The sequence below is a fragment of the Typopeltis vanoorti genome, chromosome 5 (genome assembly GCF_054136105.1).
Source record: "Typopeltis vanoorti isolate ZY-2024b chromosome 5, IOZ_Tvanoo_1.0, whole genome shotgun sequence".
NCBI lineage: Eukaryota > Metazoa > Arthropoda > Arachnida > Uropygi > Thelyphonidae > Typopeltis > Typopeltis vanoorti.
Window position 1 is genome coordinate 42,992,642 of NC_143553.1, and position 17,482 is coordinate 43,010,123.

The 17,482-nt window shown below is 35.1% G+C and overlaps 1 protein-coding gene across 4 annotated transcripts in view; it reads right to left on the minus strand.

The window, feature by feature from the left end:
- LOC150106342 (Fanconi anemia group I protein-like) overlaps positions 1 to 17,482 on the minus strand; it is a 506,449-nt gene that overhangs the window by 292,378 nt on the left and 196,589 nt on the right. For all 4 annotated transcript variants that reach the window (XM_090392383.1, XM_090392381.1, XM_090392380.1 and 1 more), the window contains 2 exons: positions 14,376 to 14,552; positions 1,622 to 1,791 (listed from right to left, as the gene is read on the minus strand). In XM_090392383.1, coding sequence (XP_090248509.1) covers positions 1,622 to 1,791; positions 14,376 to 14,552 — 347 coding nt within the window. The remainder of the gene's footprint in view (positions 1 to 1,621; positions 1,792 to 14,375; positions 14,553 to 17,482) is intronic.

The window sequence follows — 17,482 nt, forward strand, 5'->3', positions numbered from 1 at the left end:
AAACTAAGATCGAAAACTACGATCTGTAACGTTTCATGCCGACGAACTGTCAGCGTATCCAAGCGTAAGTGACCACTTGGTAGTGCCACACCACGGCAACTCGTTGCAAAGGTGGAGCAAGTTCCCTCACTGTTCTTGATATTTTCTCATAATGTAAAACACACAGCTCTTAAGAGATGTAGTACTGTTTTACATTATGAGGATTGCTCCACCTTTGCAACGAGTTGCCGTGGTGTGGCACTACCAAGTGGTCACTTACGCTTGGATACGCTGACAGTTCGTCGGCATGAAACGTTACAGATCGTAGTTTTCGATCTTAGTTTCGCTTACTGGCTGAAAAACAACAAGGGATTTTTATCCCCTTAACTTATATCAACCTCGCCAGAAAAAAATAGCCGTTTGGCTTTTCATCTTAGTTATACTATGTTATAATATAATATAGTGACACACCTTTCGGTCAATCGTATAGCAAAAGTATGCAAGTTTTCTTCACTTAAACTCTGATATTCTAGGTCTAGCTGCTCACTGAAAGGTTGAAACCGGTCTGGGTAGTGACCTCTCCTCATAATGTAAAACAGTACTACATCTCTTAAGAGCTGTGTGTTTTACATTATGAGAAAATATCAAGAACAGTGAGGGAGCTTGCTCCACCTTTGCAACGAGTTGCCGTGGTGTGGCACTACCAAGTGGTCACTTATGCTTGGATACGCTGACAGTTCGTCAGCATGAAACGTTACAGATCATAGTTTTCGATCTTAGTTTCGCTTACTGGCTGAAAAACAATAAGGGATTTTTATCCCCTTAACTTAAATCTGTACTTATGTTTTGTAGATCTGGAAAAGGCATACAATAAGGTGCCCAGAAAGCTTTTCATGACACTACAATTGTATGGGATGAATGGAACATTATACAGAGGAATTCACAGTCTATATTTAAGCTGTCAGTCAGCAGCTGGAATTGAAGGAAATACATTTTGTGTTAATTCATCAGTTGTTGTTTTTTTTTTAAATAAAATAAAATAATAAAAAAATTAATAATAATAAAGTGAACATTCAGTCAGTCAGAAAAATGAATTCACAGATCGATTCAGCTGATATTAAAATTACTAATCACACTTTGACTCTGTGACATTGTACATGCATTCAGGATATTAATAAATATTTCTGAACACATTATTTAATACAATAAGAAAAATCATATTCATGGAAAAGGATATATGCCAGAATAGAGTGGACAACTCAGACTAAGAACTCAAAAAAAAAAAAAAAAAAAGGACTACATTCCTGGCCGTACTTACACTTGTCCCAAATCTGGCAGGGCTGAGGTGCTAGATTGTTCTGGGGCCCCCTACTCATTGTTTGGGGCCTTTAAATTGGCCTAATTTTTTGGGTGGCCCCAGCTACAGCATCATGTGCCTGGGATATGGCCATGCAATCAAAGGAACAATATGAAACTATTAAATTAAAAACACATGGCAGAGAAAAAAATTCACATCAATAAATATTTTGAAAATGATCATAAGTGATATTTCTATAACCACAAAAATATTAAATTAATTCCAATTATTTCAATTAAATTTAAGTTATTCTTATAATTATATATAAATTTGAAACTGTCCTACCTAAGTTATTCAAAAATGTAACTAAAGAATCATGCTGGAGAGTGGTCATTAGCTGTGATAATCCACTAATGCATAAAAAAGCTAATGAATTATCATCCTTTGATTGATCAGAAGCACTATTGGTGCTATTATTAGCAGCTGTGACAGATATATATTGTTCAAGTAATGCCCTGTTTGAAAGAGAAAAATAAATATTAAAAATGGTATTATATTTGGAACAGAGCACATAATGTATTCTCTTGAAACTCAGGATAATTTTATTTGGGCATTAATGCAGATGCTGAAAGGAATCACTTTTATCTCTTAAAGAAACATATATCACAAATGAACTAACCATTAAGAAAGCAGGAGGCTAGATGCAATTTACAAGCAGTTACTTTGCCAGCATTACTCTTTATTAGTGGTTGGAATTTCAATGAAGAATTTATATTTTCAACATTTAAAACAATAATGTCTACCAAGTAGCAGCATCTAAATTTCACGCAACTTGCTGATGTGACAGTATTTGGCTTGTTTTTCATATACAAGACTATTTATGACTAAGATTTATTTAGTTGAAATTACATCCAATGAAACTAAGGCACCTTCTAGCCTTCTGTGTTTATGTTTATTAGCTATGAAGGATCTCCAGCAAGTCAGTTTTGAGGAATGAGAAACTCAGGCAGGGTTCGAGAAATTATGCAAAATCCTACTGGCCATGAAAACTATTTTTTAATAATGTGTCCAAATAAGTTAATAGGAGTTCCACAAAGTGGTTAATGGTGCTATCATTATTTGGAGAATAATTCCATTGTGTGAGAACATTCTATGAAGGAGAATGTCAGTAAAGAATAAGAAAAGAAGGAATACTAAAAAAAGCAGTGATTTTTTTTGGAAAATATACTTTGTTACATTCAGTTTTTTACTAGAATGGCCATTTATGATAGGTATATTCTGTGTTTTCTTTTAAAAAAATGGTTTAGAAAGTTATTATTTTTATTAAATAAAAACTCTCATTTCTTCTTTCTTGCAGGGACTCATCAGCTTGTAAACCTCTGGCAAGCATATATGTCAAGCCCTGAACTGAAACATCCCTTACACCCTCAAATGAGGGTGTACTGAAAAGTTGTGATAATCATGATGAAGGAATTGAGGTAGAACCATGTACCTTACACCATCTTCTACATATTGCCCATAATACACTTGTTACAATGTTGCTGCATCATTTGCAATCCTCTGAGGAAAAAGTCTTTCCTTTGTTGCACAAACCAGTCCTAAGCAACAGATATAACTTCATCATCTGTGGTAAATTTTGTTATTTTCAAGTGTTTCTTTAAATTTAGAAACAAGAAATAGTCTGATGGGGATATAAATAACCACACTCACCCACCCTTTCTGGCAAATAGGGTGGGTGAAGCAGACATTGAAAGCCCAAGTTGTGGATTGTTTGATGGTTTTCATGAGCAGTGTGAGCAGGTGCATTGTCCTGCAAAAGCAACATGCCTCTGCTGAGGTTCCTGCAGTACCTTCAATTCATTCAGAGCTGTTGAATAAACTGCTGCTGTAACAGTTTCACCTTTTTTGGGGTACTTGGTAAGGATTACACATTACAACAGACAATGGTAAGAACCTTTCCTGCTGACGTTTGGGTTTGGAACTTTTTTGGCTATGGGGAAACACTCCATTGACCATTGTTTGGTCTCTGGGTCATATTGATGAAGCCATGTTTCATAAACAGTCACAATTCGAGCCAAAAAATTTGCACCTGATTTCTTAAAATAATCCCGAAATCCCTTGAGATGACAGCACACGTTTTCTCTCTTGGTCGGCATTCAAAATGAGGGCCCACTTTGCTCAGAGCTTCTGTATTTCTGTCCAGATGTTGGTGGATAATGATCCCAACTCGTTCCCTGGATATCCCTGGTACTCATTTATTATCAAGGATCATGGCATGCACTACACCGATGTTTTCAGGTGTTATTGCTGTGGAAGGTGTTCTAGACCTGGGCATCTATTGTCTCAGGATACCCAGTTTCAAACTTGGGCACCCATCTGGAAACTAGTGGATATGCTGGGGCACAGTTGCCTCAAGTTTCATGAAAAGTTTGGTGAATCTCAGTTGGGGACCTTTCTTGCAGCACAAAAAACTTGATGTTTACCAGCACCTCTGTGACTTTGAATTTCTTCAAAACCTCTGACATGTCTTCTTATATATTCTAAAAGAAAAAGAACAAATAATTACAATTTGGTGAAACACAGAGTTAAAGGGTTTTAAGATACGTTCTTTCTTGAGGTTATATCAGTTGCTTTAATATCACCTGGCGCTAACTTATCACGTGAAAATCCTTATAAAGTTATCAATGTCCTAGATAAGATTATTTGAACCTATGTTTTTCAGTCTGAAGAGTAAATGTCACATTTTAATTGTAGTTTTTTTTTTATGAAGAAGCAATTCTCCCCCCCCCCCCCCCTTCCTTCATTTTAGTGTATTAGGCTGAATTTCTCAAAGTAACTTCAACAACTATGTTCCAAATTTGGTGGAAATCAGTTGAATGATGTGACCTGTAGGATGGCTGGGGAGGATGAGAATTTTCATTTTTAACCTTTTTTAAATTTATTTACTTTTTTTATTTTATTATTATTGCCATTAAGCTTCATTGATTGAAAGCACTCTAAGTTTAACATAATAGTAATTTCATGTATAGTTTCTAATGAACTATTTTGTTCCAAACTGGTGTATTACTTGTGGGGGTTTGATTTATCAGTTCTTACATATGTCTTCTCAAGCAATCAGAACTGCCTCAACTCACCTATATCTTAATCTTCTTAAAGGAATTAATAAGAATGTGATCTCTGTTCATGTAAAACAGGACTGTAGCTTTAATGTAGTTTTTTTATTTATTTTTTATTTTTATTTTATCAAAGATCAGGCCAGTAGAATAATAGTCGAACAAATTAGCAATACTGTTGTAATCTGTCCTACTGTTCAAATTGAAATTTAACTTGTTTCTCTTTATAGACTTTCATGGAGTCAGATACCCATGCAAAAATCTACTCCTCGCAACATTCACCATACATTTACACAACCTCTGGGATGGCCTGCTTCCCTTCTCACTTTCTATCCTTTTTATAATCCCCCTCTGTATTAATCCAATAAAATCTCCTCGCTAACTTAAATGTCATTATCAACAGTTCCACAAACTTGACAATTTATATTCCATTAACCTCTCTCAACAAACATTCCAAAATATTGATGTTGCCTTGGTCACTTGCCTCTGAACATTTTCCAAAAATTCCCATATTACATATTATGTGATTGTGATGATCTTGATATGAAGGCTTAATACACATATTGTCAGGAAATTAAAGTTGTTAACCTTAACACAATAACATTCTCCATAATTTTTCCATAATCATTGCTGATCGCTGTGTAACATTAGAAGAAATCAGAGCTCTGCTTCAATCATCTTGATCTTATGACCATGCTTTTATAACACCCTAACAAATGCTTTTATAATACCCTATAAAACTTTTATAACGCCCTATTTTAGCATTTCATATCAAACATCACTTACTCCAGCTGCTTACCCATATTTCAAGTTTCTGATTGAATTCAAAAACTGGAAATATGACCATGATCTTGAACTTGTCATTCTTCCTGAAAATTTGTTACCACTTTTCTATTATTAATAATCTCAATGATAATTTTTCAAAGTAATAATGGCAGGCATTCAGAATATCCTTGTCTTCTTGTTTCGATGTCACATTTAACATCTGATTCCTTCTGTGGTGGATTTTTATCTATTTCTAAATTTAGTGATAAACTTCAGATTATTTTTCTACCTCCATAATATTTTATCAAAAGTCTTCCCAAGACTTTTTTTTTCCCTTCTATACACTCTAAAAGTATATGTTAACTTATTAGCCAGAACGTTTTATATGATTATTTTCTTTTCTCAAACAGGTGGTTTAAATTTTTTTGTGTCAGACTACAATGTTGTATTTTTATTCATGCAGATAACTTCACCACATACTTTCTATGCAAAATCAGATTTTTCTTTCTTTTTTTTTCAAAACTTCAAATTTTTCAAATAATATCTATATATTTAAGTTTACAGTTCACATCTGGGAACTGTTCAACTTTGATCCTTTTCAAAACGTTAGTAAATATTTTACTTTTTCAATGGATTAACTATTCTTAGTCTGGACATCACTACTCAGTGGTGACAGGTCTTTCACTTTCTATTTAAATAATCTTCAGGGCATAGACTAGTCATTATTACCATCGTGTATCAACATAAAAAGTCCACATCTGAAAAGAAATCTGGCAGGTACTTGCCATTGTAGCCTTGTCCTTTGTTTCAAATTCCCCTTAAAAAACTTTTCTTTATATCAGATGCCCTCTCTGATGACATTAAAAATTCCTTCACTTCTCCCTTCCTAAAATCTTTCAAGGATCATTGCACAAATAACTTATTGTTCAATTTCCCATTCTGAAATTTGCCTACATTGCTGCAGTTGAGATTAGATTTCAAGAAGTTTAGCTTCATGTTTGGCAATAAATACTAGCTACAATTTTTTTGTGTGTGTGTGTGTGGATAAGCTTAGGTGCAACAGCTGTTATTTGCAATTTTGTGGTAAAGGAACCAAACCATGCTATCCAAGCAGTTCCTTTAAAGTGTTCAGCACTGTGCTACGTAGATGACATGTGTATTTGTTATCTGGACATATGGCACAGACATATTAGATACATTTTTAGTGTGCATATAAATAGTGAACATCCCAAAATACACTTCACAATAGAAAGAGAATGAAATTATTGTCTGTCTTTGCTAGATACATTAGTTCTGCAACTTTTATATGGTTCATTATCTTTTTCTATCTATAGAAACACAACACCTACACTGGAAGGTATTTAAAAATAAGCAACTGTGCCCAACAATATCTACATCTAGCCCAACAATATGATATCCTAAAACACAAGCTTCCTATTTTTTCTATTTCCCATCCAATCTGTTCAAAGAACAGATTGGATGGGAAATATTAAGGACTGGACCTTTTAGTCCTATGAAGAATGTAAAAGAGAAGCACAAAACAGTACATGGTGGAAGCTCATGGTAGTCAACCTCCTGGAAGGAGATGACATCAACAAGCAAACACAAGTATAGAGAACCAGGATTATCTGTTATAATGATAAAGATCATACCACTTAACTTACCTACATTTGCTACCACCTTTTTAGTCAATGGCTACAGCCAGTGGTAAGCTATAAGGGGCTCACCTGAGCCCTTTGTTAAATTTTTCTCAAATTTGCGAGCCCCTTGTTCTTCTTGATTACTTTTTTTATTTTTCAAAAAAAAAAAAAAAAAAACCAATTTTTTGAAATATATTAAGCGACAAACTCATACGGTAACCTAACAAAGTGATTTATTAAATAAAATATTATAGTTACTGTCACCACCATTTTACAAATAAGAATTCACTTTTGGTCTGTCTATCTGTGTTCACCAGGCATCTACAGATGCCGTATGGGCACTCCGATGCTCGATGATGTTCCACACCAGGCCTCGCCATGTAGTCCTGTTGTTTGCCCTTCTGGCAGCCTCAACTCTCTGAAGATCAGTCACTCCACACACACCATCCATCTCATTGATGGTCTACCCATGCCTCTTTTCCCAGAAACTTTACCTTCTATTACTGTTCTGAGAAGTCCTTCCATCCTTTCTATGTGTCCAAAATATTTTAACTTTCTTCTGTCAATATCCTTAAGGAGCCTTCAAGTTCTACTAATCTTTTCTAACACCCATTCATTTGTACGCCTTTCAGTGTATGATATCCTCAACAGCCTTCTGTAACACCACATCTCAAAAGCAGATATCCGTTTCTTATCAGACTTCTTTAGGTTCCAAGTCTCCCATCCATAAGTCGCTGTTGGAAAAACAACTGCATCTAAAATCCTCAACTTTGTTCCCATGGAGATATATCCATCCTTCCAGATTTTAGACAGGTCTCTGACTGTTGTTTTAGCCATTCCTAACCTTTTTCTGGGTATCTTCTGAACAGCAATTCTTCACATTAATAATGGATCCCAGGTACTCAAACTTGCTGACTTCCTCAATTCTTTCTCCATTAAGATACAAGAGCTTCTCTGTTTGTTTTTCCTTTGATAACCATGATCTTTGTCTTGCTAGAATTGAGTTGAAGTCCTCTGTTATTACTGATCTTGTTAACTTTGTCAAGAATTAGTCCTAGTTCTTCCATGTCATTACAAAGGAGTACTGTATCATCAGCGTACCTCAGATTACTGATCAATCTACCTCCTATCGTAATTCCTGTCCTGAGCTCATCCAATGCTTCACGCATGTTGTCCTCTGCATATATACTAAACAACTGAGGAGAAAGTAAACATCCTTGTCTAACTCCATTTCCAACTTGAAGCCAGTCAGTCAATCCAACACTTTTGGTAATCGCACATAAATAAATAGGACTATAAAATAATGCCCCTTGATTGATACCGTTGATTATCACTTGAAGTATAAAAACAAATGAGAAATATAATGTACTTCAATATATTGTGTTTAGATAATATTTATTTATTCTTTATAGATTGTTTGTCATAAAAACTTCTATCACAAACAAAAGAAATTTATTTTGTTTATAAAAATGCAGACTATTTCATATATACGATTATAAAAGATTTTATTCTTATATTTTGATACTTAAATAATGTTTTTCTTATGTAAGATAAATCAACACAGATGATTGTGTGCAAATATTTCATGTTTAGATCATGAAATATTTGCTTAAAAATGATAGCCTTTACAGGTTGATGGTCCCCTCATACTTTTTGATTGGCATTTGCACACAAGCTGTATTAATAAATGTTTTTGTGTGAAATACGGCTTTTTTGCTCGACGACGCGAGTCCTTTGTTAAAATTTCCATAGTTCACCACTGGTTACAGCCCACGTAAAACAAATACAATATTAAATCTGCCCACTCCAAATCTTCCTCTCCCTTGAATGCAGGAAGGAGAGTATAACAAACCATCACTATCTTATATATCCAGGACATATACAAAAAAAAAAAAAAAAAAAAAAAAAAAAATAGCCAGTGCTTAATAAGTTTTTATTTCTGAAAGCTTGACACCACATTTTAAGTTAGAAATCCTTATCTGATCACCTAAGAGCAAACTCCTTCCTCTCTGTTGCCTTACTCTGGTCATACAAGAAGATCTGTTGGAGTCAGTTAGCAATGAAACATTCCCAAAACCTCAATAAATATAGCTGTATTAATTTACCAAAACCACGGGAAACTGTCATATAAATCAAACTTCATATCACTTGTAAATATTTCTTTATCCATTAGCTCAGGGCATTAAATTTGGACTTTACATCTTATGTCTCTTAATTGCCATACCTAATTAGTTACAGGGATAGAATGTAAAGGGTATTGTATTTTCAGGGAGGATAGAAGGAAAAGGACAGGAGGTAGGGCATTTATGATGATAACTGCAGAATTACAACTAACAAAATTAGAACTTAAAGAGAATATTAGATCTGAGGCTGTCTGGTGTGAGATAGAGGCAAACAGGACAAAATACATTGTTGGGTGCTGCAATAGGCCAGGGATTCCACCGGAAGATGTAGATGCCATGTATCAGCAAATTAGCACAATGGGTGTAACGAGTGTAGGTCAAACAATTATTATGGGAGGCTTTAACTATTGGGACACTGATTGGAGGGAGGAAAGTGGGCACAGCAAGATGGAAGTAGGATTTATACAGTTGCTAAGGGATAATTACATGAAATAACATGTTATAAAGGGGACAAGGGGGTTTGGATCTGATAAGAGCATCAGAAGATGTATCCATAACCAAGGGGTAGACACTCTGTCTCCAAATGGGGAGAGAGTGACCATTTGGTCTTGTTCTGGGAAGTTGCCAAACATGTAGAGTTCTCTGTCAAGAAGGGGGTTTATATTCAACTATAAAGCTGGTGATTATGAGAGACTCAGGAGTTATCTTGGCACAGTGTCATGGCTTGAGAAGCTACAAGGAAAAAATGTCAGTAGTGCATAGCAAGTAGTCAGAGATTGCTTGACGGTAGCAGTATCAGACTGCATACCCAAGGTCAGGAGGATAAACCAAGTTGGAATTAAGTGGATAAGTAGGGATATAAAGCTAGAGCTGGAAAAAAAAAAAAAATTGTGAAGGAAATATAAAGAAAAAAGTGATCAGCATATTCATGAGAAGTACAAAATGCAAACAAGAAGGGTAACTTGTATGGTAAGGAAGGCCAAATCAGACTATGAGAGAGAATCAGCCAAACAGGCCAAAGTAAACCCCAAAGAGTTTTCTCTTTATGTAGCAAGTAAGAAGAAAATGACATGGTAGAATGACTTTAAACAATGCTCATGGCAGGAAGGTAACTGAACCAAAAGAAATAGTTGAATTGCTGAGTGGTCATTTTGCAAAGGTGTATCATCCAGGTAGTGATTACATAGTTGCTGATGTTACAGAGATGCATATCAACAGCCTGTGTACTATGTGAATGTGAGAGAGAATTGGCATTAACTCTGATGAAGTTGTTTAATCTAAGTCTCATCTCTGGCAAGTTTCCAAGAGAGTAGAAAGATGATAAGATAGTACCATTGCACAAAGGTGGCCATAAGAGAGAGGTAGCAAACTACAGACCAATTAATATATCGGAAGTGGTTGTTAAAATATTCAAAATTGGTGAAAGGTGAAAATTAGTTAAAGTTGGTGAAAGGTAAAATACAACAGTGGGTGGATAGGGATGCGATACTCTATAGTGGGCAGCATGGCTTTGTAAAAGGTAGGTCCTCTCTTAGTAACTTATTCACATTTTTTATAATAAATGTGACTGCAGAATTGAATAAAGGTAATGGCTACCCCATGATACTGCTCGACTTTGCCAAAGCATTTGACAGAATACCACATGGAAAACTATTACAAAAACTGGAGAGGATGGCAATAGATGAGACTAGTAGCATTGATGGGGGATGGGTGACAGATAGACACCAGCAAGTAGTATATGGTGGAGAATGATGGTGACTAGTGGAGTACCTCAGGGTTCAGCACCAGGGCCACTACTCTTATAAAATAGACAATATACTGCATTTTCCCCTAATCCTGGCAACTAGGCTCAAACAGAAAGACATCTATAGTTTGAGACTATTTTTAGAGTCAGCATTGGCCATGAAGTACTCCCTAATCTCAACAAAGATCTTAGAGACAGTCATTCAGAGACCAAATATAGACTGACCTCTCCAAATACACTTTATGGTTATCCAGTCATCACAGGGCACTTTGGTTGGACATTAGTTCATTTTCAGTCAGAATCCGAATTGATTCTGCAACTGTCTATTTGAGTGCTGTGCACATGCCACAGTTGTAATTTATGGTCTGATGATACTGGTTAGAAAGCCAACAAAATATCGGTAATTTCAATAAATTAATTATTGAAATTACTGATATTTTAATTAATATTATTAACTGAAATGATATTATTAATAAGGTGTCACACCTTATTAATAATAAGATGCGACACCTTTTGCCTACTCATGACTTCACATCACTTGCCTTAGTATCCCAGAATGCAAGCACATATCCTTACAGACATGTATAATACTATGCATTATGGGAAGGGTCACCACCCAGACCAGTTTTGACCTTTATTGAGGTCTCATCAGTGGGAGCCAGACCCAGAAATGATACCAAGGTTGAAGTAATGCAGTAGTCATATTTTCATATATGAATAGCCAAAAGGTGTCACACCTTATTATTAAAATATTCTGGATTAAAGATGGATGGTGGAAGTTTTATTAAATAATAAGGTGTGACACCTTTTAGCTACTCGTATATGAAAATATGACTTCTGCATTACTTCAACCTTGGTATCACTTATGGGTCTGGCTCCCACTGATGAGTGACCCTTCCCATAATGCAGAGAATTATACATGCCTATAAGGATATGTGCTTTGCATTATGGAATACTAAGGCAAGTGATGTAATTAGCTTCTATATACCAGTTGCACAGTCCTGAAATTACTTCAGGCACAAACTTTGTTTGCTTACACTTGGATAAAGGATTAAACCAAGAATGTAATTTCTAATTTCTTGGCATCTTTAATTTATCTAATTCCAAAATCATTTAAAAGTAGTTCATCAAGTATATATAAGTACTTTTGTCCATCAAATTCACTCCATACATAAAGACTACATCCGGTTTCACCAGTACAGCCACTCTGGGTTTGCAGACTATGCTCTGGATACCCGCCACAGAATACAATGGAAGAAAGTCACGTTAATACATCGCAGCAAGTTTAAATATGAAAGATTGTTCCTAGACTCAGCCTCAGCTCTAAAAAACTTTCCAAGCCTCAACAAGTTTGGGTGCATGAGACTGCCCCAAATTTGGGAAGCTTGCATCACTAGAACATCAGCCCAACAGCCAAGACAACCCAATACAGCCTGCTAGGGGGTACCATTAGGACTCTAGGAATAACAGTAGTTTCTTTCTTCTGCCTCATTTGCTTTTTGCAGTGCCTGCATGCATGTGTCATAGTTATATGTTCCCATTGAAGATGGCAATGTGACATTGCTGAAATATAGGAAGTATTTATTAAAGTTTCTTTTAATTAATATTCCAGTATATGTTGCAAATTCCTTAAATAATTTAATAGACATCAATAAATTTCATATCATATCATCCTGCAAAATCATTTCATAGACTCATTAGCAATCATGGCTCTTCTTCTTACCTCTGTCCTATCATGCTGAGGAAGAAGACTCACAATTTTTACTTGTGAGTCTGCTTCCTTGTTCCAAACTTGTGAGTTTGCAACAACTCTTTCGTGTCTTCTCTCATTGCATATTTCCGCCCTTTCAAATTATTTGCTCCTGCTATAACAATCATCTCTTTCATTTCTCCCTTCTGAAAAACTAACAGCATCACTAACATTCCTAATTTTTGTACCTCTTAAGTATACCTCTTATCATCGAATCTCCATACAATACCATATCCTAATTTACAGTTTCTCACACTTTTATATTTTCCATATTCACGTGTCCTTTCATTCTCTCACTTGCGGCACCATGTGATAATAATTTCTCCAGTTACTCTAGTTCCCGTTTTGTACTGTGAAGGATGCAACGTAAACAAGCTATTTCACTTCTTACATCACTTCATCAGCCACTGCTTTCATGCACTCATTCCAGGAACTATCATTCACTACCTTTCCTTACATTGTTAACATTCATCAATTAATTTTCCAGCTTTCTACATGACTTGCATTTCTTGACTAGGACAAAAAACATTTACAACACATAATCTATCCGTTCACACTTCTGTATTGCATTACATTGTACAAGATCCCTTATGCTAAACTCAGCCACCATTTTCCTTGTATGCATCGGTGCCATGCATTAAAATGCATTCCAAAATAATATCCCATATTAAATTTCATAAACAAATACAAACACTCAACTTTACAGTCTAAAATAAGTAAGATGTAACCAAAAATAATGAAACATTACTAATATCCACTAACATAAAAGACTTATCTGCAGAACTCATGCAACACACAGCTTTTGCTGAGCTATGCTAGTGGCTCATGATGAATGAAATAAACATACTTGTGAAATATATTCACAAGATATACATACAGTATTAGCCAAGAATAAAGATCATGTACAATTAAAAAATGCAAACTGTATTTAAAAATTTTCAAATTTACAATGAACTAGTTATTTTTCTCTTTAGGATCTACATGTTTATTATACTCAGACTAAAACTTCAAATATTAATAATTAATAATGTAAATATAATTAATTATTAACTTAAATATTTATATATTATAATGTCATGGTATACAAGCTGACAAAAGAGACCTTTATTTTGTGGTTTTTGTCAACTAGCTAGTTCCATCAACAACTAACTAATGTGAGAGATGAATGAGAACAACGGCAGGAGGCTGACATAATGTGGTGGTAATAGTGCCACTAGGTGTGAGATAGAGGCACAAACACAGCTGTGTAAAACTTAGGTCAGTAGTCTTAGATCAATGACAGAAGACTTAACTGCAAGTATTCTGCTTCATAATCTGTCAATTATATTTGGGTTTGTTGATATTCTGAGAGTGAGACATACAGTAAGATGGTAATCTTGGATATGCTGCGCATATGGAGGGCATATAAGTCTCCTCAAGATAGTCTGACACTGATAATTCTTGCATATCACTACTCGAACTCACTCTAGCCATAGTTGTTGGAGCACATAACAGAAGCTTCCTCATAGCAAATAAGAACAAGATCAACTTTGGTGCTAAGTAATATATAATGGCCAATCTGTAGAACCACTTTATTGATATATTCACAAACTGAGGTGCTGTGTCTCCCCAGCAACTAGGGAACCAAGCAATCACTTCTGACTTCCAGTTAAGAAGGCTGTGTTTGATCAAATGGTGCCTTCTAGTTGGTTCCTCTAAATAACAGTATTTTTAAATATAATTGCTGAAATGTTGCAATCAAATTTAACATTTGTCTGAAACATGCTCATTGTAGTATTTCTCATTCGTAAAAATCATAAAGATTAATAATAACAGAAAGCAAGAAATTTTGTAGTACCATTAAATTTATACTTTTAAATTCTTTGTTAGTAATTTTGAACCATTAAGCATACACAGAAATTTATATGGAAAACAATGTATAATATTAAAGTATAGAAAAAAAAATCATCATCAATTAATCTTACCTTCCTATATTAAAGAAGTATTCTGAATTGCTTTCAGAATTGCTTACCAATCCTTCACATTTTCCTCTCTCCTGAAACTGCAAAATTTTTTGATTGCATACGGTTAATAGATGTAGTACAAATTCATGATTTTCACGAAGCAGTAAGAGACCTTCTTGGTGATCTGGCAAGGCATCACTAAATAATATAAATAAGATTTTTCTCGGCACTGTTCTACACAGAATAAAACAGAATTCTTTATTTATTAATATTGCATTCTTTTTGATATTCTATAAAATATCGATAAGCATAAAACAGGAAAAATATGATTTTCTCATGCTTACACCTGTTTTTCAGAGGCATCATTTTTATAATGTGCACTAAGACTGAAATCTTAAAGCATTATTCCATTTTCAAAAATGTGACACAGAATGGGTAGAAATCAATAAGCAGATCCACACTCTTCACATCTCTCATTTTAGGAATATGAGAATCCGTGCCTATTGCACAGATTAAAAAAACTGAAATTACCAAAATTTAATTAAAATCAAATCACTGCAAACATTAAGTGAACCACAAGAAGCAGCAGAGATCAGTGTATTTCAGTCGCTAGGATACAGACTACTGCTCAGCAATCAACAATTATATACTGGTCCCAGCGTGATATTAGGAATAATCATGTCTACTATATTAGCTGAAAGTTAGAATAGGGGGAAATGTTTTCATGGTTTTCATTATTATTATTATACAGGCACCTCCATGGAGTAGAAAGACTCATCACAGGAGATCCAATCTATCCATACAACTATCATAGCTCTCCTTGAACCCGTTAACAGACATAGCTCACAACTGACTAGGGCAACCCATTCTACTCATTCACAACTCTCCAAGCAAAAGAATCTAGTCCTCACACCCCTACCAACAACACCTTTATTCAACTTCCAGGGATGACCCCTTGTTCAGGTCCTTCTAGTCAAGTTATGAAACATTTCCCCTGCATCTATCCTATAAAATCCTTTGAGCAACTTAAAGGTTTCTATCATATCTCCTCTTTTTCTCATATGAACCAACTTCTGCAATCCACACACCTTCAATCTATCCTCACAGGGAACATTCAACAGGCCATTCACCATCTCGGTCACTCGCTTCTGAATCCTCTCCACCGCTTCCTCATCCCCAAGAAATCCAGAGTACCAGACTTTAGCACAGTAATCCAGATGTAGGCATATCAGTGTCTTATAAAGAGGAATAACAACATCCTTATCTCTACTTGTTAATGTGTTCTTCAATAGTCAAGTAATCGTATTGGCTACCTTAGCAATATGTTCTCAACAGTTTAACTCTCTGTCTACCACCACCCCTAAACTTCTAGCTTCTTCTATTACCTAAAGTACAGTGCCATCAATATGATACATGGCTTGTAATCTATTTATCCCAAATTGCATAATTTACATTTCTCGACATTAAACTGATACCCATTAACTTTTGCCCATACTAACAGCCTATTTAAATTGTTTTACAAGCTCTCCACATTGTCTTGATTAAGTATTACTCTACCTAATTTCGCATCATCAGCAAACAACCGAATATTTCCTTTCAGGTTATTTCCTATATCATTTATGTAACAATTAAACAGCAATGGTCCCAGCTCTGAACCTTGCAGCACACCACTGGTCACCTGCTTTTGCCTTGATTCTTCCCCTCCATATACCACTTTTTGATATCTGTTCAGGCCAATATCTTATCCACTTAACCGGTGTCACATCCATCCCCATTTGTTCTAATTTGCATAACAGAGTTCCATGTGGTATTTTGTCAAATGCCTATGTGAAATATGTGTGAAACAATAATTAGGATTCCTGACTACTTAAGCAACAGTAGCATATGGATACAAAAATCTGTTCTACAGTCAACTCCTGCATAATGAAATCATAGAGGACCAAACAAATAGTATGTTAAAGCAGACCATTTGCTACAGAGAATTTTTGTTAACACAGTAGAAAATAATGCTAATAGGCTTTGGCTAGAACTTCTCGGTAAACTGATAGTGAATGAATTTACTATCACTAAAGTCAAAGTTGAGTATTATTAATAGCTGACAGATATGAATTTAATTTAATAAAGAAATCATTAAAAGTGATTCATCAGATATGATTGCAGATAAGAACTTATTACCAATCATTTTTCAACTCTATATAAAGGAACGTACAGTGTTTTTCTATATAATAAAATAGTTCTCTTAACAAAGAGGTAATGTTACACTTCCATATCTCTACGGAAACAGATTCTACTTGGATATAATAAGTGGTAGAGTATTCAAGCATACTGTTATAAATGTTTCAAAATAAGTAGTATTACAAAATACTATGCACATCGAAGATTTTCTGTTCTTTGTTATATAAGAATTAGAGCTAAAGTTCAAAGGAACTTTTTGATAAAATGGCAGCTGTTTTGATATAGAGCAAAAGAAATCCAACAGGAAACCAATTCATTCTGTGTTGCTAAAGTTATATTTCGAATAAATGAATTACTAGATGTGTACTAGTTGTGATGAAATTCATTGTATACGGGGAAGGGGGGGGGCAACGATTCTGCAAGTAACAGAAGAGAGAGAGAGAGCATGAATTAGGAGGCCTTTGAAAGTAGTGTGTATTACACATTTCGGAAGGGCTGAAATGTAAATACAATGCAAGTTCAAGGAGTTTTTTTTTTTTTTTAAGCAGATATGCAGTTACCTTAGTATGATTAATAAGTGTGTTTTGCGTTGGCCATGTAAGGTTTCGCATTTTGGATGGAGGAGATTCACCAATTTTATGTGCACCACTGCAAGATATGTTTGGAATTGGTGAGCCATCGCTACAAATGGAAGGCTCTGAGAGTAAGAGTGGGCAGTGAGTTGCTTTTCAATGGACACCCTGCAAAAGGTGCCATTTGGCACGTTGAGGGTCCTCAGGAAATTATAGTTAACGCTATAGCAAACTTTCATACTATAACATACTGCTGAGAAGTCCTGAACAAAGCTCCATTGGTACAGCTCAATGCTAAAAGAAACTCACTATAGGAAACCATCCACTATCCCTATCAACTTATTTTCTTTCCACTGGATCCTGATATGAGATCTAGTGGAA